This window comes from Colius striatus, chromosome Z (genome assembly GCF_028858725.1).
Source record: "Colius striatus isolate bColStr4 chromosome Z, bColStr4.1.hap1, whole genome shotgun sequence".
Taxonomy (NCBI): domain Eukaryota; kingdom Metazoa; phylum Chordata; class Aves; order Coliiformes; family Coliidae; genus Colius; species Colius striatus.
Window position 1 is genome coordinate 59,109,858 of NC_084790.1, and position 23,607 is coordinate 59,133,464.

Here is a 23,607-nt window from a genome sequence, read left to right on the forward strand (position 1 = left end):
AATTTTTTTTTTTTGTATCCTTGTTTAAAACTTAGTCTTATGAGACTATCACATTGGGTGCTCAATTTTAATTTAATGCTGGCAGAAAATTCTTTGACAAATACTATGGAAAATACCCAATGTCCCTTGCTACTTTCAGTTTTCAATCACAAGTTTAAAACTCTTAGAACTGAAAAAGACAACCTGGTTTGCAAATCTGTATGTTCTCCCCACTGCTCGCTCTGTCTCTTGATATCTGCTGCTTGCCTGTCTTCATCACACTCTCCTCTTCAGATAACAGACCAGGTGCATAGTTGTAATTATTAGAAACAAGCTCTAGAGGAAGAAAGGAAGGAAATTGGCTTCCTTCATTTGAAGTCTTCTTTCATATGCAGCATAGACAAGTACAGAAAAATTCTCCTTGAGCTGATGCCTTAGTAAAACCATCTGAAAATTTCACAGATGCTAAAATCAGTTGGAAAAAAGAAGTCTTTTAAGGGTCTATGTGCAAACTGATCTGGTGCTTTGTTTCTTCTGCAGTCATAATTTCTTGCTCTGTTCTGCATATCTGTCAGCTTGTTAGCAAAAGATTTCTTTTCAATTTAACAATGTCTTTAAACACTTACGAGAACTGTTTTCTTTAAGGGCCAGTCTTTTTCAGTAAATTAGCAAGGACTGGATTTTTTCAAGTAATACTGCAGTTTAACTGTGTCCCTACAGAATAGCAAATGCTTTTGAAAATCCCACCCTGTCTCAGTAAGTCTGTCACATACTTCTGAGGGATGGAAGATGAATTTTGTAAGATCAGTGAAGAGCTAGTATTTAGAGGATCCATCCTGCACAGCAGATGTCTTCAAGAAGCCACTGCCTCACTTTGTTGGCTTTATTTTTCCAAAGCACTCCTAATCTCACTGGGTCTAATTTCAGACTCCTGAAGTAGCTGTGAAGCACATTTCCTTGTGATATTTTTCATGTTTGCATTCAGTACAAATTTTCTGGAGCTGGCAAACTTTCCATTTTCACATTCTAAATCCTGCTGTTTGTAACGCCAATGCACATCTGTGATTTTTGTTTTAAAATTATGCTAAATATCAATATTTGAAACTTTGTGTTTACTGCTGAGCACTCCATGGTCTCTGTCTCCCTGATACAGAGCTCTGGTGGAACTCTGAACATCAAACTGGAGAGATGTGCTTGACTCACTGAGACTTGATCCTGGTTGTCACAAGTCTACAAGAAATGTTAAACTGTTTGAAATATAGTAAGCTCTGTCCTAAAATGAAGTAGAATTTCTTGCCCCAGTGTTGTTACTGAAAGTGTATACCAGGACTTCATTCTTTTGATTAGATTCTAGTTCAAATCTATCCTTGATCATTTTACAACCCCCTCTTTTGTAACAATATTACTTTTTTTTTTTTTCTTTTTTGCTTTCCCGCTACCTCTATTGCTGTTGCAGTTTACCTCCATGCTGTAAATTATGAGGCAGTTGTGTTGCTAGTCAGTCCTTATTTTGCTACTCTGGGATTTTCAGGTTATTCTTTGCCGTGTGCTGTAAACCATTTCATAGTATTGATGCCATTCCCTTGAGAAGACATAATTCATAGTGCCTGTCACTGTGTTGCATTTCTAAACTACAGATAATGGAATCTAGAGATTTCCTGAATTACCCCAAACACACTTGTATTCCCTTGTTAACAGGGTTAGATGAGGTACTCAGAATCCCAGTGTATTTACTAAAACTGGTGATGAAACAAAGCCAACATCATCACCTGGAGTGGTGCATGTGATGAATGCAACTCTATTTGCAGCACAGTTACGTGACAGGTATAAAGATTTTATTTAATGTTATCCTCTAAGGATAGGAGGAAACATTTGTTCCAGCTCTTGCCATCTGTGAGCAATAGAGCTAACTCTACCCTAAACAATAGTGTGAATCTTAATATTGTTATTGGGAAGAGAAGATCTCAAATCTTTGAGTCTTGCTGCAGTCCAATTTGTAGTATCGTCATATAGTGTCAATCTTGCCATGTTTAGAGCAAAATCTACTAAGGTTATTGTAATACTATGTTAGTGATGGAAAAAAAATGAATTGTACTTTTCTGTTTTGACATGAGGAGAACCTGACAGTTTCTTGTAATAGACTCTTCATTGTGGTTTGAAGAGTACAGCTCACTTTCTGTAAATGATTTTGTTTCCCATTGCATTGGTCTTGAGGTGTTAGAGATGGACAGGTGTGGAACTTTTTTCTCAGTAATATATGGTGATTTCAATGTTAAATAGGGTGAAGTATCTCTGTATCATGTTATGTTTGTTCATTGGGGAGGTGGGAGTGGTAGTGAAAAAGTAGACCTAGTAAGTGTTTTGATTTTGGTGCTTAGCAGAGAGAATATTGTTTTCTTGGTTAGTGTTGCTGATGGTGACTTTTGCATTACGTTTGGGTTCATGTTTGTTTAGACTGTACAGTATATCAACACTTTTATCAATATATGCTCATATTTGTATCCATATATCCTACTTGTATGTTTACATGTACACACCCACATATAATGATATATTTTACATGTAGATGTATGTGTTTCTGTGTACATATGTATCGATACATATATACATGCATATGTATGGGTGTGTATACAGGAACATGTACTTTAAATGCCATTCATTACCTTTGTTATGTCTAGCCTGCATTTTTTGGTTATTTCTCCTGTTATATGCTCACCTGAGAGTATCATTTTACTAAGGACTTGATATGCATCCTGTTGCAGTGGCAGGCAGGTGTCTCTCTTGTAGAGTACTTAGTAGTTTAAGTTTGCCAATTTGAGTAAGCGTATTAATAGAAATTTTGATCAGAAATTCATTTTTATCTTATAACTTTTTTTTATTATCATGGGATTGATGTGTTACACTCTCTTTGAGCACACTGCAAGCAAATTAATAACAGAATCACACGGAATCACTGAGTAGCCAAGACTGGCAGACACCACTTGAGATCGTGTAGTCCCACCGGTGCAGCAGATCCAGCCTTCTGCTTGAACAGTATCAGCTACAGCAGGCTACTAGCATGGTGTCCAGTCAAGTTTGAGTATGTCCAAGAATAGAGACTCTGCAACCTCCCTGGATGGCCTGTTACATTGACCACTCTTACAGAATAAAAATGTTTTTCTTATGTTGAACTGTGCCTTGTATTTTTGCTCATTACCTCTTTTCTGATGACTGGACACCACAGGAAAGAGTCTGTTTATAAACTCTCATCAGGTATTTATACGTGTTGGTACTATACCTGGGTCTTTCCCTTCTCCAGGATGAACAGTTCCAGCTCTCTATGGCAGGTGCTCTGATCATTTTATTATCTTTGTTATTGCCTCCTTCACTGGACTTTCTCCAGTATTTCTGTGTCTTTTACTTGGGAGTCCAGAACTGAATCCATCAGGGAGATGTGTCTTTCCACATCTGAATAGAGGGGAAAGAGACCTTGTTGGCAATGCTCTTCTCAGTGCAGCTCAGTGTGTCGTTGGCCTTCGCTGCAATGGCATATTGCTAGCACATGGTCAACCTAGTGTCCACTAGGATCCCTGGGCCTTTGTCTGGCAAGCTGCCTTCCAGCTAGTCAGTCCCCAGCCTGTGCTGGTACATGAGGTTGTTATTCCCAGTAATTTGCTATTCTCTTCATTCAGCCTCATGAAGTTCTTGTCAGTCCATTTGTCGAGCCCATTGAGGTCCCTCTGAATGTTAGCACAAAAACCTGGTGAAACTTGGTTGCCAAGGTTGCCTCTACCTTCAGTTTTGTGTCATCAGCAAACATGCTATAGTGCACTCTGTTACATTGTCATTAATGAAGATGTCAAAAAGTATTGGCCCAAATGTTATCCTCTAGGATACTCCACTAGTGCATGGCCTTCAACTGGATTTTATGCAGCTAATCAAAGATTTTAAGCCCAGTATTCATTCCACCTTACTGTCCACTTACCTAGTCTATACCTCATTAGTCCATTTATGAGTATTTTATGAAATACAGTGTCAAAAGTCTTACGACAGTCAAGATAAACAACATTCAGTTCTCTCTCCTCATCCACTGAGTTAGTAATTTCATCAGAGAAGGCTGTCAGGTCGATAAAACATCATTTCCTCTTTGCAAATTCATAAGGACTACTCAGAGTGATCTTGTCCTTTATAGGGTCCCTCACCTTCCCAGGAACTGCAGTGAGGCTGACTGCTCTACTTTCACAGATCCTTCTTGAACATAGGAGTGACATGCTTTCTTCCTATCCTCAGGAACTTCCTGATAGCTGTGACCTTTCAAAGATTATGGAGCCTCTCTCAGCACTCATAGGTGCCTCACATCAGGTCCTATGGACATTTGTATGTCCTGTTTGTTGAAGTGTTCCGTGATCTAATTCTGCTCCACTGAAACTGAGTCACTGGGACTTTGGATTGCTGGAGGCAAGTCTTACCTTGAAAGACAGAGCTGAAGAAAGCATTGAGTGCTTTGGCCTTTTTGATGTCCTTTACTCCCAGACCCTCTGCTCTTTTCAGCAGTGAGCCCACTTTATCCCCTGTCTTCATTTTGCTGCTGATGTACCTACCAAAGCCTCTTTTTACCCTCTGTGTACCTTACCGTATTCAACTCTACATAGATTTTGGCTTTCCTAACCCTCTCCCTGCAGGCGTAGACAATGTCTCTAAATTTATCCTTGTTGTCTGTCCTGGCTTCTTTATTTTGTGTCCTTTTACATTTGAATTTAGTCAGAGGTCGTCTTTTGTTCATCCATCCTAGTATGTTTGCTTCACTTCCTGCTCATTGGAGTGAACCATTGTTGATTTTAGAGGAGGTAATCCTTGAAAAGAAACCCAACTCCCATGAATCCTTCTCTCCAGGCTGATATTATACTAGATTCTTCCAAGTAGGTCCCTGAAAATGCCTGCATCTGCTCTCCTGAAATCCAGAGCTATGATCCTGCTTTTTGCCTTTCTCCCTTCCTCAAGATCTTGAACTCATTTCAGGGATGCTGCAAACAAAACTACTCCTGGCCTCTAGACCCCTGACATCTGGATCCATGATCAATTTTTCCCTATGAAGTCCAGCAGTCTATCTCTCCTCATCAACTTGTTGATCCCCTATGGCAAGAAGTTATCATCAAAGCACTCCAAAAACCTCCTGGATTGCTTGTGCCATGCTATGTTGTCCATCCAGCATATGCTGCAGTTACTCAAGCCCTCCATGAATCTTCATTCATTTTCCTGAAGAGGACTTAATTCTTCTTCCTCATCAGAAAGGATAAGCAGGTAACCACCATGTCTTTCCCATTGGTCTACCCAGACCTGACCCACATGCTTTCAACTGGCTCGTTGCCCATCCCAAGGCAGAACTCAATCCATTTATTCTACTTTTTCATGTAAAAGGCAAATTTTTGCCACTCATATGGTCCTTCCTAAAGAGCCTGTACAGATGTGTGGTATCAGTCCAGTCATATGAGTTATGCCACATTATCTCCATGATGTCCATCAGCCTTGCAACTGTACACAGATCTTCACTTCCTCCTGTCATCATCCATGGGTACGTACTGTGTGCATTTGAACAGTGACTTCAGACAGGCACACAGTTGTGCTTATTGCCCAAGAAGACTCTTAAAAGCTTCCCCCATACTGCTGTCCTGTGCTTGCCAGCCCAAGGCACAACTCTGTCACTTGTTACTCGGTCAACATGCCCTCTGCAATACCTTATATTTAAAAATGCTTGAATTTAACTTGAGCAAACATGTTAATATGTTCTGACTGTGCTACAGTTCTTGGTTAGCTGCAAAGTTTTGCCTCCCTCATCCCATCTCCTTTAGGGTATGACTCAAAACCTGATAAAGTCAACAAAAAGGCTTCCCAGTGACGTTAATACACTTTGTGGGCAGAGCATTAGAGAATACATGATACTGTGCAAGCACAGGTAAAAGACACGGATAACTGCATTGATGTTTGCATACAAATTAAAGAGCAGCAATATAGCAGAGTGGTCTTGGCAACAGCTTACTACTAACATTTCCAACAGTATCTGAGGTTTCAATGTTATTCCATGTCTTGCCCTTCCACAAAACCTGTGCAAAGTTAATATAATCTGTGTTTTAATGGCAGTGCAAAGGTGTTTCATTTTTTACTGTATACTTGGAGAAATGAAACAAGCGCTGGTTTCAAAGCTCTTCAGGGTGTCAGAAAGTGCTAATCTATCACTATGTCCCTGTTTCTGCTGTTGGGCTTCGGAACAGAGTTCAGTTACTACATATCAAGTACATACTGCACTTGTACTTTGTTTTTTTTACATAAAGAGTCCTTAATGTACCTCTGCTCTCATTAATTTTGAGGAGCTACTTTACATCTCGTTGAGAACAGTGGGACTTAAATACTGTTAGTGAGAACACACCTTAAGTGTCCTCATCTATCGGTCTGTTAAAACACTTTTTAAAGTAATGCCTTTTAACGTTGTCTGACTGTTATATTGTGGTACATGTAATTTCAGTTTTCATGTAATTGTTCCAATGTTAATTCCAATTGTTCTTTAGTTAATTGTGAATTTATTAAGTTGTGGCATGGGTCATAAGAAATGTTTTTTGGAATGTTATCTTAAAGTGGTTTATTTGTTATTCTGTGGTTTATCAGGAAAGCACAATGAAGTTGGTATTGCTGCTTACCTTCCATACACTGATCTTTGCCTGTATTATAAAAATATGATAACTGTTGTTTTTAATGATAATTCAAGGCATAGAGAAGTTGCAAATGCATTTGAGGTCACTAAGAAAATTCTTTGAGGAAGAAAATCAGTTGAAGTGATAAACTTAGATTTCAATATCTAAATATTATACTAGTGTGAAATAAGCTTGTGAATTAAACAGGGAATTAAGTAGCAAAAATATAAAAATGTATTAGTGGAGTTGCTTGAACTTTTAGCATGTTTTACGGAAAATATTCCGAGTTCTCAGTTGTTATTTATAATAAGAGTTACTGGTCTTCACTTCTGCCTTAATTTATAACATCTATCAGCAATACAGTAAAATTCTTGAGCAGACTGATCATACTAGAGCTATCCTATGGTTGCGTTACAACACAATTCCTATTGCAGAGCTTCTAATTTATATAGTGCACACTAGTTTACTTACTTTGCTTATGGTTATGGCAGTATGCTATAGCTGCAGACAAAGACTATCAGCAGATATACTTTCTGTTCTAGGGAGTAGGTGCATTTTATAAAAGAGACTTGCTTTCTATATACTCTGCCAGCTAAGAAAAAACTTACCTTTTTTTCTAATAGTTCTAGTTTAAAAAAAAAATATTTTACAGTCTAGTCTATATATTCTAAATATTTTACATTTTGACACTGCTAAAGAGTTAACTTGAATATTGATTAGAAAGTGTTGATGCAGTAGTGAAAATCCATTTATTTTAGAGCATTTAGAGCATTAGAGGGAAATTGAAAAGCATTCCATTTTGAAACTTAACTGTTTTGTAGATATTTCACAAAAGTATGGGATAAATATTTTATATGTAACTTCTAGTGTTTATAAGGCAATTGACAGAAAAATAAATGAAAATAGAAACCTCATTATCTACAACAAAGTTATTTGAACAAAATTGTTTAACAGAGATCCTTGTTGTTCTTTTTATTAATTTCTCTTTATTGCTTGCTTTACACAGAAATGAGTTACAGGTGCTGCAGAATCTTTACAGACAAAACATTGAACATACAGCACAGCAGGCTGAACTGATAAAGCAGCTTCAGGCTCTCATTGCAGTTACACAAAAAGTACTGAAAGACCAAGAAGATGCTCACACAGTTGAAATGACATCATATCAAAAAGTAGGTAATTCTGTTTTATAATCACAGGTTTAATTTCAATATCCATCTGTACAATATCAATGGACAGAGTTATCAAAGCACTGTGTAGTGTTGCATCCTTTAGATCTCTGGATCTTGTTACCAAAATATAGTTGTCACAGTAATAAGAGTTTATTGGCCTAATTCATCCCAGTATCTATGGTCCCTTGCTTACATTGAATTGATGAACCTTGAAAATTAAGATGTAGTTGCATCAGAAAAATAGGAGTGAACTGCCAAGCATATTAATTTTGTTGTGTCATTGTCATCTGTGGTTTTTTTGCTGCTTTTGAAACTTTCAATTACTAAATTCTCCATTTATTTTTCAGAATGTCAGTATTGGGAGTTGCTATTTATTTCATTTTTCATGCCCATTCAGTGATTCTAAAGGTGTTAAATGGATCCTTTGAGTCACTCAAACAAAAAAAAAAAATTGGCACAAGTGAAAATAATGTGAACTCTCTCCATCAGTGTTATAAGACTGTGTTCTTCCAGACTAGTTATACAACATATGAAAGAAGATAAACCTAGGTGTTCATGAGACCGTTTTAAAGCATGACAAAACTCTTTATAAAGATCACTTTACTGTGTGTAATAATGATTTTTCTTGTATTGCTTATGTCAGTTGGAGAAAATTTTGACCTGTCCTTTGAAAAACAATTTTGGTATAATAAATTATTTATCTACTGTGGAAAAATGATGGATATACTTACATAGTTAAAGGAGCAGGCTAGCTCTAAAGTGGGTTGGGTAAAGGATTGCATCAGAAAGCTGTTTCACAGGTCTTTATCTGTCTTCGAAGGACTACTCAGCTAATCATACAAGAAGAATAGTAGGGCTTTGAAGATAAGCCTTTGTTTATGATAGCTGCCAAATACTTCCAACTCACAGATGACTGTAAAATTTGCTGATTCAATTCCATATATTTCCAACGTAGAGGAGTAAGTTTGCCTCTTAGACCAGCAAAAGCCAATTCAAATGTTATGACAAATTACTATTATAGAGTCACAGAATGTTAAGGGTTGGAAGGGACCTCGAAAGACCATCTAGTCCAACCCCTCTGCCAGAGCAGGCCATCTAGAGTAGGTCACACAGGAACTCATCCAGATAGGTTTTGAATGTCCCCAAAGAAGAAACTCCAGAACCCATCTGGGCAGCCTGTTCCAGTGCCCCATCACCCTCACAGTGAAGAAATTCTTCCTTGTATTTTTTAGAACCTCTTATGTTCCGTCTTGTACCTGTCACCCCTTGTCCTGTCACTGGATGTCACTGAGAAGAGCCTGGCTGCATCCTCCTGATACCTGCCTTTTACATATTTGTAATTATTAATGAGATGAACTCTTAGTCCTTCTCTAAGCTAAAGAGCCCCAACTCCCTCAGCCTTTCCTTGTCACTGAGATGCTGCACTCTGTCATCTTAGTGGCCCTGTGCTGAACTCTCTCCAGCAGCTCCCTGTCCTTCTTGAACTGAGGGGCCTAGAACTGGACACAATATTCCAAATGTGGTCTGATGAGGGGCAGAGTAGAAGGGGAGGAGAGCCTTTCTTGACCTACTGCCCACAGCCCTTCTAATACACCCCAGGATGTCATTGACCTTCTTGGCCACAAAGGCACATTGCTGGCTTGTACTCATCCTGCTGTCCACCAAGACCCCGACGTCCCTTTCCCCTACGCTACTATGAGTTGATTTTCCAACCTGTATTGATACATGGGGTTCTTCTTTCCCAGATGCAAGACTCTACACTTGCTCTTGTTGAATTTCATTATATTTCTCTCTGCCCAACTCTCCAACCTGTCCAGGTCTCATTGAATAGCAGCACAGCCTTCTGGTGTGTCAGGCACTCCCCCCAGTTTAGCATCATCAGCAAACTTACTGGCAGTGCCCTCTGTTCCCTCATCAAGGTCGTTAATGAATATATTGCACAGTAATAAGTCTGCTTCACCTCCATCCCTGGAAAGGTGATGGAACGGCTTATCCTGGGTACTGTCTCCAGGCATTTAGATGACAAGAGGGTCATTAGGAGCAGTCAACAGGGCTTTACCAAGGGGAAGTCATGTTTGACCAGCCTGATAGCCATGTATGAAGATGTAACCAGGTGTATAGATGGTGGTAGTGCAGTGGATGTGGTTTATCTGGATTTCAGTAAAGCATTTGACACCGTCTCCCACAGCATCCAGCAGCAAAACTGAGAAAGTGTGGGCTGGATGATCAGGCAGTGAGGTGGATTGTTAAGGTTTGAGTGGAAGATGGCAGAGAGTTGTGGTCAATGGGGCAGCATCTAGTTGAAGGCTTGTATCTAGTGAAGTCCCTCAGGGGCTGGTGCTAGGAACAGTACTGTTTGTGGAACTGATATGCTGTCTTTTTGAAAAATATCGAAATATAAAATGCACTTGGAAAAGAAATGCTTTTTTATATTAAAAATATGTTTCAAAGGTGTATTTTTTAAAAAAGAAAAAAAAGGGGTTGTATTTTTTGTTTTCTTTTTTTTCTCCTTAAAGTTCCCTCAAAGTGGAATAGACCTAATAATGTTTCTTGCAAATTCAATTGAGAGAACTTCGGAGGGGAAAAGGGGTTTCATGATTATGTCAATCTTATTCTGTGCTTCTGATCAGAAGAAGTGTGTTATATACCCAGCTGTAATTGCTTCAAAGGAACATGCAGATAACAAGATACGCAGTCCTGCTGAAGCCACAAAAAGCCTTTGGAAAACTCAATGTCTTTAAAGATAATACAAATGCCTACTTTTCCCTTGAATGAGAAACACAAACTGTTGCAGACAAGTGCATGTTCTGTTCGTCTTCCATGCATTAATAATGTGCAGGCTGCAACAGCTAGATAAGGATGTGTCAGCTATTCCATAAACATATTCACAAAGGAATATTTTCCTATTCCTCCAAATGGCATTGAGCCTATCACAGTGTAAATCCTATGATATATTGTCCCTTACAGCAAGATCAATGACCTCTCTGTTAGTGGTCAGATAGGCAGAATATGCTATAGCTCAGGCAATGTGGTTGGCTCACTTATTCCAAGTTCATCTTAACAGTCTACCATTTATGAAGAACTGCTCTTTATACTGCTATTAATAAATAACATAAAACAGGAGACCAGATAAAAGAAAAAACATTTCTGATAAACCAGATTAGGGTCATGAACCTGCACTGGATTATGTATAAATCCATTGAGCACCACAAATTTTCTCCCAAGACTAGCTGTAGCCTACATGTGTGAAGATCTGTAATCTGTTTCATCAAGTTGTGTTGGGTTGACTTACTACTACCTTTTTAGTTTTCCTTTAAGTACAAATTTTAAGGGTACTGTGTTCTACAATAACTCCTTTACGTTAGAGCTTTTATGGATACAAATTTGTATCTATTTCATATTGCAACTGTAGTTCTTATTCTCAAGCATAGGGAATATTTTTCTGAAATGTATAGCATCTGTTTTAGTGGTCCCAAATGCTCTGGGGACTTCATTCCTGTGCTAGATTTAATGAGACTCAATAGATTTGTCCTCACCAACAATTTCAAGGGGGAGAGATTTCAATCAATACTAGGGATAATAAGACAAGAAGCAATTCTGAACTTCATAGCAAGCTTATCACAGTTTTCTGAAATCTCCAATTTAGATTCTTTGTTTTTATAATTCAATGCTTTTGCTTGATCTGATATGTCCTTTAGGTTCCTTGGTAATTATACCAATTAAAAATCTCTTAGTGGAAGGCCCTTTTAGTGAATTGCAAATGCAATTATTTGTCATTAAATAGGAAATAGTAGTTTCTGTCCCAGAACTCAGCTCTCAAGTAGTGGCACAGTACATATCTGTGAGGAAGAAAAATATTACTTGGTAGTTAAATTTTTGGTATAATTGAGAACTCTTACCATGTCTTATAGTTAGGAGGGACAATGTAGAAGTATGTATTCAGTGCACTAGAAAACAGATAAAAATACTGTCAGATATGTTTTCAAATATTGTGGTTGATTTTATGCCTACAGTTGCCTTTGCAAGTAATTTTCATTGTGTCAGTGCATGAAGATAGTTTGCTTTTCTTCAAGGCTGAGAAACTGTAATCAAAATGTCAAGTTACTGGCTATGCCATACTAAAGTTATTGAATATTACTGCAACAACCTTTAAGAATAGTTAAAAATCACACAAATGGTTCCTTTTTACATATACAGCAGTAAACTGGAAAATTCACAAAACCTAAAACCTTATAGATATGGAAGTGGAGCCACAATGCAGGTTCTCGCTCAAATTGGAATGAGAAATATAAGTTCTTTTACACATTATAAGAGGTGAGAGAAACTAACTGTCCAGTCAAAAATGCTGAAGCCCGCATCAGTAATAAATGAATCATCATTTTTATAGAATCTTAGAATTGTTTAGGTTGGAAAAGACCTATAGATCATTGAGTCCAATCATTAACCTAGAACTGCCACGTCCACCACTAAAGTATGTCCCTAAGTGCCACATCTGCATGTCTTTTGATGATCTCCAGGGATGTTGACTCACCTACTTCCCTAGGCAGCCTGTTCCAATGCCTGACAAACCTTGTGGTGAAAAAATGTTTCCTACTATGCAATCTAAACCTCTTTTGCCGCATCTTGAGGCCATTTTCTTTATCCTGTCACTTGCAAGAAGAGACCAATGCCCACCTGCCACCTTTCAGGTTGTACTAGAGAGCAAAAAGGTCTTCTCTCAGCCTCCTTTTCTCCAGGCTAAACAACCCCAGTACGTTCAGCTGCCCCTCATAAGCTGTGAGAAACTCAGATCTTTAACAAAGATCACCTCACAGTTTAGTTCAAGCTCTGGTATTGCTTTCTATTGTTGGAAAGTATGTTAATTAGGTAAGTTTATTTCTTGTATACCAAATACCAGTACAGTTGGTCACACACTGACAAGCAGGTTTTGGCATCAGATGTGTCTTGGGTTAAAGCTGAAGAAATCCTGGTAGACTCTGGTTTGCTCAAAGTGTCAGAAATTTTTCTCTTGTATTATAGGTAAGTTTCATGATCTTGTCTTTAAAAATCAGTCACCCTGCCTTGCCATCTGAAAACTAAATGCCATGAGTGAGCAGTGTATAGTCTGTCTGGAGTGCTTCTTCAGTTTCACCTTAGAGCTTCTCCAGATAATTTCTGCCCTTGTTCTTTTCAAATTACTAGAAACAGTGTGATCTTGTAACAGTGTGATGGTGCTATGGTAGTTTCTCTTAGTTTTAATGGGTCTTAATTTACACTAACTTTTTCTTATTTGTGTCATCATTAAATGTCCAATATTACTGTATGTTCAAGTTCATTTACTCAGCTCTCTGTATTATGCTTGCTTTATGGATGTGAGTCTTCAAATTCAATGTTTAATGTAGGATAATACTTATTGTACAATCAGTGTATATAATTAGCCAATAATGTATTTTAGTAGTTGGATCAACCTTAGTGTCAGTTCCTCCATGGACTTTACCTTTGAAGGAGATCTTCTGGATGTCTCCACTTTCTGCGTTTTAGTTGATACCATAGAAAAGTCTATGAGAATTTAACTAAATGCTTTTTGGATTATGAAACTGGAAATTTTGAAACTGGAAAATATGTCCTAGCTATTAATTCTCAGCACAGGAGAAGTCTAAACCTAGTTCTAATAGATCTTGCACACTTTTGTAAGTATTGATCATTTGTGTCAACTGTTTGCTTCTGCAGTTTTTTCCAGTTTGTGCTGGTTTAGCCCTGGCTGGGTGCTAGGTGCCCACCAAGTCGTAATATCGCTCACCCTCCTAAACTGGACAGGAGAGAGAGAGAAGTGTAACAAATGGCTTGTGAGTTGAGATAAGGACGGGGAGATCACTCAGCAATCAGTGTCATGGGCAAAACAGACTTGACGGGGAGAAAAAGGTTTGATTTATAAATGCCTCCCCCACACCTCCCTCTTCCCAAGACTCTTTTTCCTTCCACCCCAGCAGCACAGGGGATGGGTGCTGCGGTCAGTTCATTACGGATGGACTTTGCTGATGCTTCTTCTCAGGGAGAGGCCTCATAACACTTCCCACTGCTACAGTGTGGTGTCCCTCCCATGAGAGACAGTCCTTCACAAACTTCTCCAACATGGGTCTTTCCCATGGGCTACAGTTCCTCACGAACTGCTCTGGCATGAGGCCTCTCACAGGGGCAGCTCCTCACACCCTGCCCCAACATGGGTCATCCACCGGGAGAACAGTCCTTCAGGTACCGACTGTTCCAGCCTGAGTCCCTCACAGGGTCACAAGTCCTGACAGCAAACCTGCTCTGGCGTGGGCTCTTCTCTTCTCACAGGCTCCCAGGTCCTGCCAGGAACTTGCTCCAGCGTGAGCTTCCCACAGAGTCACGACCTCTGTCAAGCATTCAGCTGCTCTGGCGTGAGGTCCTCCATGAGCTGTGAGTGGATCTCTGCTACGCAGTGGCCTCCCCATGGACTGTAGGGGCACAGCTGCCTCACCCTGGGCTGCACCACAGGTCACAGGGGAGTCTTTCTTTCAGGGCCTAAGCAGCAGTATCCTCTCTTTTTCCATTGACTTTGGTGTCTGCAGAGATGTTTTCACATTCTCACTCCCTGTTGTTGCTGCAGTTTAGCAACTGTGCCACAACTTCATCCCCTTCTCAAATACCTTACTCACAGAGGTGTTACCTCAGTCATTAACTGGCCAGGTCTTGGTCAGCTCTGGGACCATCTTAGAACTGACTGGCCTTAGCGCTGTCAACTGCAGGGGAAGCTTCTGGCAGCTTTTTGTTTAAATAAGCTACCCCCTAGCCCTCCTGCTACCAAAAACCTGGCCCAGGCAAAACCACTACATAGTTGCACTATGATTCTGGCTAACATACAATACAATAGATAGTGTAAGTGAATTGCTTAGTTATACTGGATTTTGTTATAATTCCTCAGCTTTCCATGGCCTGACCTAACTTAATTTTGCCATCACACATATTTAAGGTATGTCAGTGCTTTACATCACCCCATGTTAAAGATTTTCTATCACATGTAAGCAGGCATTAGTCACAGTTGTTTTTTTTTTTTAGTCTTGGTTTTGATCTGGAATTTTTAGGTTACTTGATGACATTAAGCATACCTATTGTTCTAATGAAGTTATCTTGGTTTAAGTAACTCTTAAAAAGATCTAGCAAAAAGTGTTTTCTGATAAAATCAGTTAAATCAATATAGGAAATTGTTAGAGTAGCTGAGAAATATGGGATAATTTTTTTTTTTTTGTAGCTCAGCTAAGTTACTCTTCCTTCCTGACTGACAAATAACTCTCCTGTGTCATATAGTCTAAATTTATTACAGTGTGCTGATTTCAGATACATTTAATCTTTTTTATTTGTTTTTAAGTACCTTCACCTGTAATAGTCTATGTTGCCTATCAGAGAAGGGACAGCTCTAAGGCATTAGAAAGAGATTCTCAAAATATAGTCAGTGTAATAGTTTTTGCAGAGCACAGTCTTGTGTCACTGGCTGTTGTCTTTTGTTTTTGACTACCAAATTTTGTAAGAAGTATAAAGAATGATTTTAAATATTTTCATTTTTCTTTTGATAGTTTGAATATAAAGATTTTTTCTAATGTCTCTTCATGGGGATTAAAAAATTTCCTCAGTAAATCTCATGTCTTATTGACATTCATGTAAGGTATAACAACTCGCTTATATGTAGTCAAGATTTCACTCTTCTTTTCTGTGAAGCTTGCTAGTTCCGAGATAAATAATTTACAATATTTTTATCTTTCTTTTGGGTTTTCTACTCAATGTCTCATCTCTAGTTCTCTGATCTCCATTTTACATTTTGTCTCACTACAGCCAACTTTCTGTATATTAATGTTAGACCTGTTTCACTATGTTGTATGATTCTGTATGTTCTGCGATGTACTTACTGTGAGTGTACACACATGTGGTGCCACTTCTAAAACAGGACTCGAAATGAGTAGAAAACCCCAAAATAATGTAGTGCAAACCTTAGGCATGCATTTAATCCACAAAACAGTCTTTTTGAAAAAAAAAAAAAAGGTAAGGAGCCAAATGGAATTTAGAAGCTGTTCTAGTTATCTGTAGATGGTAGATAAAATATTTCTTTTCATACAGATAATTTTCATTTTTGAATGTCCAGATGTTAAAAAAAAGAAATAATCTGAGTCTTATACACTATTATGTTGATGCTGGTTAAAAAAAATCCATCAACCTCGGTATAAAAAGGTGAATAGTGTGAAAGTGATTTTTTTGCACATAGCTTTTAGGTGGTTTTATGCTTGAAATCTGCGTGTTTTGTTACTGCTATCTTCAAAGTATGAAAGACTGGAAAAGTTTATGCAAGTCAAAAGACACGCTATTTGTCTTGTCCTGACAAATGTTGACTATCAAAAGTACCCATTAGCTACATTACGGGATGTGTCTGCCAGCTTGAAAAAAGCATAATATTTTTTATGTTCTCCATTTATCTTACTAGGATGTTACCGTTCAGATACTGTAATTACAACCACTTAAGTGCTGCTAGTCGTAAAACGAGCATATTGTCATACCAATGTGATCTAGCTAATGAGCTTATATAGTTCTAGCTGGAAGTAACTGTGTCTTTGTGTTCCATTCGTTTGGAAGGACATTATCTAAAAATTCATGTTCATTTGATAAACGGGCTTTATTTTACTGTGAGATACTTACTGATTTCCACAGGTAATTGGCTAATCTTGAACTTACATTTCTAGAGATGATGCAAGCTATCTTAAATATGAAAGAAAGATTCAACAGGCTTTGACATTTCAAAGTTTAATATTTAAGACTCATTCAAAATATCAGTCTATCTGGACTTTGAATTAATTTTGCCTGAGAGACTAGATCTATGATCTGCCTTGGAAATAGGCAAGAAGTAATTTACTTTGTCCTAAGTGGATTTTGGGAGCCCGTGGGAGTAGGAAATGGTAGGACAAAGGAAAGAAAGGGAGATTATTGTTTCCAAATTTCTTAGAAAGCCTTAATGTAGACGGTTTCAAAGTCTAAAATTCATGATTATTTTTCAGACTTTAACTTCTAAGAGATGTAAGCAGACAAAAGGAAGAAAGAAATGTTATGATTTAAGTAAAGGTAATAAGACAACTAGTAAAATAAAGAATAAAATATATTTTTTAAAAGTAAAATGACTTCTGTTAGTTCCTTAGAAACATGATTGGTAAATTTAGAAAATTGGATTTTCATATTTAATTAGTTTGTTTTCAATTGAATTATAGAAATATATATTCTAAATAAAACCATGCATAAATAATAAAACCATTCTGCAGAAGTACATACGCTCCTTCTAGTAATTATTTTAAGATAGAGGGAATATTGTTTATTTTGAGAGAAAGGACAACCAAAGGAAGAACTGAAATGAAGAGGGTGAGGAGTATATGCTTAGGTGGGAAAGCTGTGGAGTAATATTTCTTTTAGAATATGTACTGTTATTTCTTTAACTACAGCTTTCTTTTTCAAACTGGATTTTTGTATTGTTTTCAGTAAAAGGAGGATTCAGTTTTCAACAGTTTCAGGTGTTTATGTGGAAGAAGGGCAAAAATGGAGGGATGGGGTAGTTTTTAAGATCTCTTATTCTTGAAGAATAAGTGTGTTTTTTCAGATGTCAGGTACTGCTAGTTATTACTTAGATGTAGTTCTAGGAATGCTCTGTGTGTGTGTATTCTATTCTAAAGTGATTGCTGAATATGTACAGTATTCTAGTTTCAGCAAGTCAGTTTAGCAACAGCCAGGGAGAAGAACTTCTAATGTAATCTATGGATTTTATACTTAATGTCAAAAAAATTCCCACAGAATAATTACATCTCTTTCACACTTCATACAAAATGCAGTAGGTGTTAGTGGATTCATGATATTGCTATACAAGCTGCATTAAAAATGTTAGTTTTAAAAGAGCAAACTACTCTATAAAGACAGTGGAGGTATTTGGTATTCTTTCTCCATATATTTTATTCCCAGGACCGATATTCCATTTGATGTAATTTCTTTTTCTTTTCTGTGTTTTATTTAAATTGTTCAAGAAGTCAAACTCTTATTTTTAGGTGTCCATTTCTATTAAGAAATGTCATAAAAATTCAACTGAAGCTGATAATATTCTAATATAAGTTGTGTTTATCTGGAAAAACTTATTTCAGTAGTTGTTACAATAGCTATTTTCAGATGTATAAAGTATGACAGAAGGCAAAAGGAGAAGAAGTGTGGAAAAAATGGTGAAAATGTAAAAAAGTGTCATTTTTGTGGATAAGTTACTTAAATTATACTTCATCTTCTCTATTTATATCATAGAATCATAGACTCATAGAATCATAGAATGGTAGGGGTAACTGCATTGAAGCAATGTTTAATCCTGTTATTTCTCTTATCCCCTCTCATAGCTTTATAATGAATTGTCTTCATGTTTTGAAGCTGTTAAAACAAGTGAAATTCAACTGCGGCAAAACTATGCCACCCTTCAGGATCAATTACTTGAAAAAGATCAAAAGATTTGTCAGTTACAAGAGCAACTTCAGGATGCTCACGATGCTTTAAATACAGTACATCAGAATTCTTCGCCAAAAGGTGAAGAACAGGTAAGTCCCCTTCTAGAGCAATAAAAGTTGCTTGTTCTTGCTTTAAGTTAAGCTTCTGTATCAGATAGTTTTAAAGGAAATTGCAGGGATTTTTTTTATGAGAAACTGCACTGCTGCAGTTGTCTGCAACTGTTTCTACTGTTGCTATTAGAAGGCACTTCACAATTAATTTTTTTCTGGGGAAAAAACATGAGTAGCAGTATCAGTATTCAACGAGATTCTTTGTTTATATTCTCTAAAAAAGATACCAAAAATAAAACCAAAGGTATTTTGTTCCTAGAAAAAAAATCCTAGAAAAAATTGTGATATTTCTGCATTTCCTCTGTGAAAATGAAATGTATTGGTCCTGATTTGTTTCATTGTGCCTGATCATGCAACAAAACTTTGGATCATAGATCTAAAGAAGCATTATGGTGAGTAGAAATCTAAAACTTTCTGAGCATTAATGTTCCATTTGGAACTATTAAATTACATTATAATTATTATAAATATTTTAAATAAAATTACTCATGCTATAATTATATTATATATATATTATAATTTGTCACAATTAAGCAATCTCTTCTACTAACAGACCTCCAACTTTACAAGTGTGACAGGTCTTTCATTTTCTGAAGTCCTTGACATTCATTTTCCCTGACATTTTCTGAAGCAAATTTATGGCTTAAAGTGAGTCTGAAAGTCTTCAGTATGATCTACCCACAATAGTTTTGTAAACTCTGTTGCTTGCTTTCTTCCATAGATGCGTTAATAAGATGTATTAAGCTTTTCAGTTTTATATACACTCTTTCCCTTGACTGAGCAGAGAAGAGAGAACAGTTAAGATGTTAATGGTTGTTAAATGCAAAACTTCACATAGCTTGGGTAGGTAAGATAGATCTGTCATCAAGGATTGTTCATGAGCCCAAAGAAGCTTGAATATTAAAAAACCACAGAGAGTTTAGTTCCTCAAAGTTTATGTAGTAATCTGCTGTGAAAGAAAAAAGAAGACAAAGAATATGCTATCTCCTGGATGTGTTCATGATAGTCATCCCACACTTAATGTTCTAACTTTATCCAGAGTATTAGTCCAGTGTTTATCATAAGATTATTAACCTGTGTCTTGTGTCATTTTTAATGTTCCCCTTAATCTAATTATTTGATAATTTTGTTTCACAAATTATAAAATACATTAAGTCTTTCTTGTGGAGTGTTTACCTCTTGGTACACTCTTGACCTTTTTCTGGATCTTATAAATAAATAGGGTTTTTGTTTTTTAGAAGATTTTTTGTGTATTTTTTTGACATGTTATAACTATAAAATTACTCTTAAACTGTTTCTGCTCTGAACACGATGTTGGATCATGATTTTTGAATGCTCAGACTATATTTCTGAATGTGTCATTCTACTTCCATCATCTTGTATTCCTCTAAAGAATTTTTTTTCAGTTTGTTTTGTCAGACTATTTGATATTTTTTATCGTAAAAGCTTTTATGGTATCTTTATATTATATTTCCTGAGATTAAGGAGTTTGTTGTCTTTGTTGTCTTTGTGAAGTAAATGCTTTCCACCATGTACAATGTCTGTACTGTCTAACCTGGATGTTATGTGGCAGTTGATTATATGATCATGCCATATACCTTGTGGACCAGTTCTTAAAATTGACATTGGCTTTTGTCTTTATTATCCAGAATAGCTTGGTAGTATTAGAAAAATTTGTTACTACACTAGCCTCCTGCCTTTCTATATTTTTGAATATGTGCAACACCATAGGTTACTCTTTTGCACTGAGTAAACTTTTATTGCTCTTACTTATTTCTCATAATTAAAGCAGTTCTTTAACTGTAAAAAAAAAAAATTTTCCTCCCCCTAAAGTAGAGCAGTTGTTGTTCTTTATGAGCTACTAGCATATAGCTCTGCTGAAAACCATTTCAAATAGACTGCTTCACTCAGATAATTTTGTTTACTTCTTCCGAGAACTTAACGAAATTTTTGAGATTAAAAGTAAGACTATTTTAGAAGCTAGTAACAATCTCTACAACTGATAGTTCAAATTTATTCTTGATTTCCTTTGGTTATTTTAAGTGAACGACATCCAGTATGGGTAAACTGTTGCTATTTTGTCCATTTATTCAATATCCTTCTAGTGACTTCTGAACTTGAAATACATTAACCAGTATGCTCCATGTAAGTTAGGATCCAAATGTGAAGCAGTGTAAAATTACCTGATGGTGAACATGAGTGCAAATAATTTTTTCCTGTAGCCTTCTGTTGACTTCCTGATATGTTTCCATTTTAATCCTGTCTCAGTCTTTTCAACTTCCTGGCACTCTTCCTGTTGCTGGTGTATTTGGGGGAGTGTACTTGTCATGGTTATTCAGAGAATTTCTGGTTTTGTTAGTGAATATAAATTCAGTCTGACCTATTGCAGAAATATATCAGTGGAACATCAGTGTGACAAGCTCAGTCAGATTATTTACCAATGCCAGTGGAGAAGACGTGATAGGAAAGAAAAAAAGCAGACAAGTTAATGGTAATGAGTGTAATATAGTAAGACAAAAACAGTGTATGAACCTGAAGATTTTAGTAAATTAATCCAGGTTCTGGTGGTAAAAATTATTAATGCTACTGAAGCAACCTTGTAAGAAGGGAAGTACATCTAAGTAGAGTCCATAGTTGCTAGGTTTGTAGGACAACTAAGTTGTTAAGCAGTATGTACTTATTTGCTTAACATGGTTGATATTTTCTATTCACTAATATTCTTCCATTCTGCTATAGGAAATTTCCCAGATTTTGTTGTCATACAGTCTTTCTCAGCTTGAAAGACCAGAGTATGCTTATTTGGAATGTATTTAAGTGCTTATTGTTGGCCACATTTTGATGGTAGCCGAATTTCTCATTAACAACTTCAGCGTATAGCAAAAATGTTTAAAATAGAGTGATTATCATGTGGTTACACAGCTGAGGTTTCTGCAGGGGAAAAAATGATTATCTATCATTACTTCTGTGACCTGTTAGATAACCAGAATTTCAATTGTTTGGAAAGGTCTTAAGTTAAACATGATTAAGAGAACCTCCTAATTCATTCTGCTGCCTCTTGGATGGAACATCAGAACAACACAATTGATTTGGACTAGAGGCATAATTAACAGGACACCAAAGCAATGTAGGAATCTCTGAATTTTCCTGTTATCATGTTTCAGAATGGTCCTTCGTTAAAAAAAAGAAGTTGTTTTAAATGACAATTGTGTTTCTGCTGTAGTAATTTCTTGACTATATTCACATTTGCCTTGCTGAAAGCTTATCCTGTGGGACTTGGTAGCAGTCTGTCAGCAACACTAATGTATCTTCTTCAGACTTTCACTAACCAGGAATATTATATGTCAGTGTTGCATATGTTAGCACATACATTTTGTTGGATCTGAAGTTTTCTTTCTGTTCTGTAATTGTATTGTAGTCAGAGAAAAATTAGTTTTATATTATTGGCATTATTATTAAGAATATCTGGGGGGGGGGGTTTCTCATTAAAGATAAAATATACCTTTTGAGTACTGTAGTCTTAATGCAGTCAGTGTAGCACATATATTGGTGAAGGCAAACTTTGATTGATTTTATTTTGACTGTTCTGGTAATGAGTGTGATGAAGAAATTCAATTTGCTTTACAGTTGATTTCTATTTGCATCTTAATATGTGTGCATTCAGTAGCTCTTACCTTTTCTCCGATCAGAGACATTAGGCATCTTTAATTTGGAGATCTTTTTAGTTGGATATTGTGTTCATACCACAAAGTAAAAAAGAACAGAACAAAACCATTTTAAAGTTTTCAAAACATGAGCCTGTGAGGTTTGATTAATTTCATTGTATATAATTGTTGTTTGGTTTTGTTTCATTTCTGGTATTCATTTTTAGTTTTGAGATGTATATCATACTTTTAGTCATACAGTTAGTATACCATAACTATTACCCATGTGAATAGTAAATATTTAAATATGTTTACTGAACCAAAACAGTAATTCCTATCTTGATTCCTACTTTCATACATTTGTAGGCATCAAAGACAGTATTAAGAGACGATACTTGATCAAAGGACATCAACTAACAGATTTTAAATGTTTTTATTTGTAACTATAGCATCTGACAGGTATGTGTGTTCTACCTAGTACAAAATTCACTTGCACTTTTATAATGGTACCTTAATTTCTCATTGTGACGTTTTAAAAAGTAGTCAGACCAAAAAATACCACTAAAAAATGTAAGTAGAACTTGCACACAGATATAACATCTAAGCTTATTTTTTAAAAAAATTCTGATTTGTAAAATCTTGAATTTAGAAAGATCTATATGAGAAACACATAAACAGAATGTTTCAAGAAAAGCTACATCTGTTGTTGCATGCAAAAATCCTTCAAGTCCTATTATCAGTGTGATTTGCTGGTTTTCTAAAATCAGTATTTCAGTGATTTCGGTTTCATAAGCTTATGTAGTACAGTCTTTAAAATGCTGATTTTGATTGAAATACAAATGGTAAAAAAATAATTGGAGAGTGTAAATGTCGTTTAGTTTAGTGGTTCTAGGTTTATCCAATATACTTAGTATTGCAAGGTGAATATTTAAATTCCACTTTTGAACCTTAATTTTCTGTTTCTTGGTAATAATCCAGAATGACAAGACCCATATTCTGTTCAAACTGTGGTAGTAAAAATGTTATTTTATACATTGGGATCATTTCAGTTACTGAAACTGCATCCCCACCAAATGCTTTCTGTACTGCACTTATTTAAGCTTTATTGTTAGGAAACTTGCCCATTTAATTTCTTACCATTAGAAGTTTCTTGGTCTTACACCCTCTATGGGTCAAAACATATCACAAGTATCTTTCAGTTTTTAGAAATATGCAGTTTATTTAAAAAGCCCTGAAATTGCTCACAGAGATCTCAAAATACATTTTTTAAAGCAACTGAAAAATATTGTACTATAAAGGTGTTTGTATATGACGAGATGACATGAAATCATAGTGAAGATTTATAACTCTGTAATAATGCAGCACATTGTTTGAGGAACAGACTTTATCACTGTTGCCTTGGATGCTTAGGCTTTGAAGAAAGTAAAATGGAACTGAAATGGACCAACTTAGGGAAGAAAACTTAGTAAGTAGATACTTATTCTTTAATGATGGAGAATATCAATGATATCAATAAATGGTTATATTCCCTTAG

General features: G+C 36.4%; 1 protein-coding gene across 6 annotated transcripts in view; it reads left to right on the forward strand.

Moving 5' to 3' along the window:
- CNTLN (centlein) overlaps window positions 1–23,607 on the forward strand; it is a 267,553-nt gene that overhangs the window by 131,487 nt on the left and 112,459 nt on the right. For all 6 annotated transcript variants that reach the window (XM_062018635.1, XM_062018636.1, XM_062018632.1 and 3 more), the window contains 2 exons: window positions 7,651–7,813; window positions 18,217–18,411. In XM_062018635.1, the coding sequence (XP_061874619.1) occupies window positions 7,651–7,813; window positions 18,217–18,411 (358 nt within the window). The remainder of the gene's footprint in view (window positions 1–7,650; window positions 7,814–18,216; window positions 18,412–23,607) is intronic.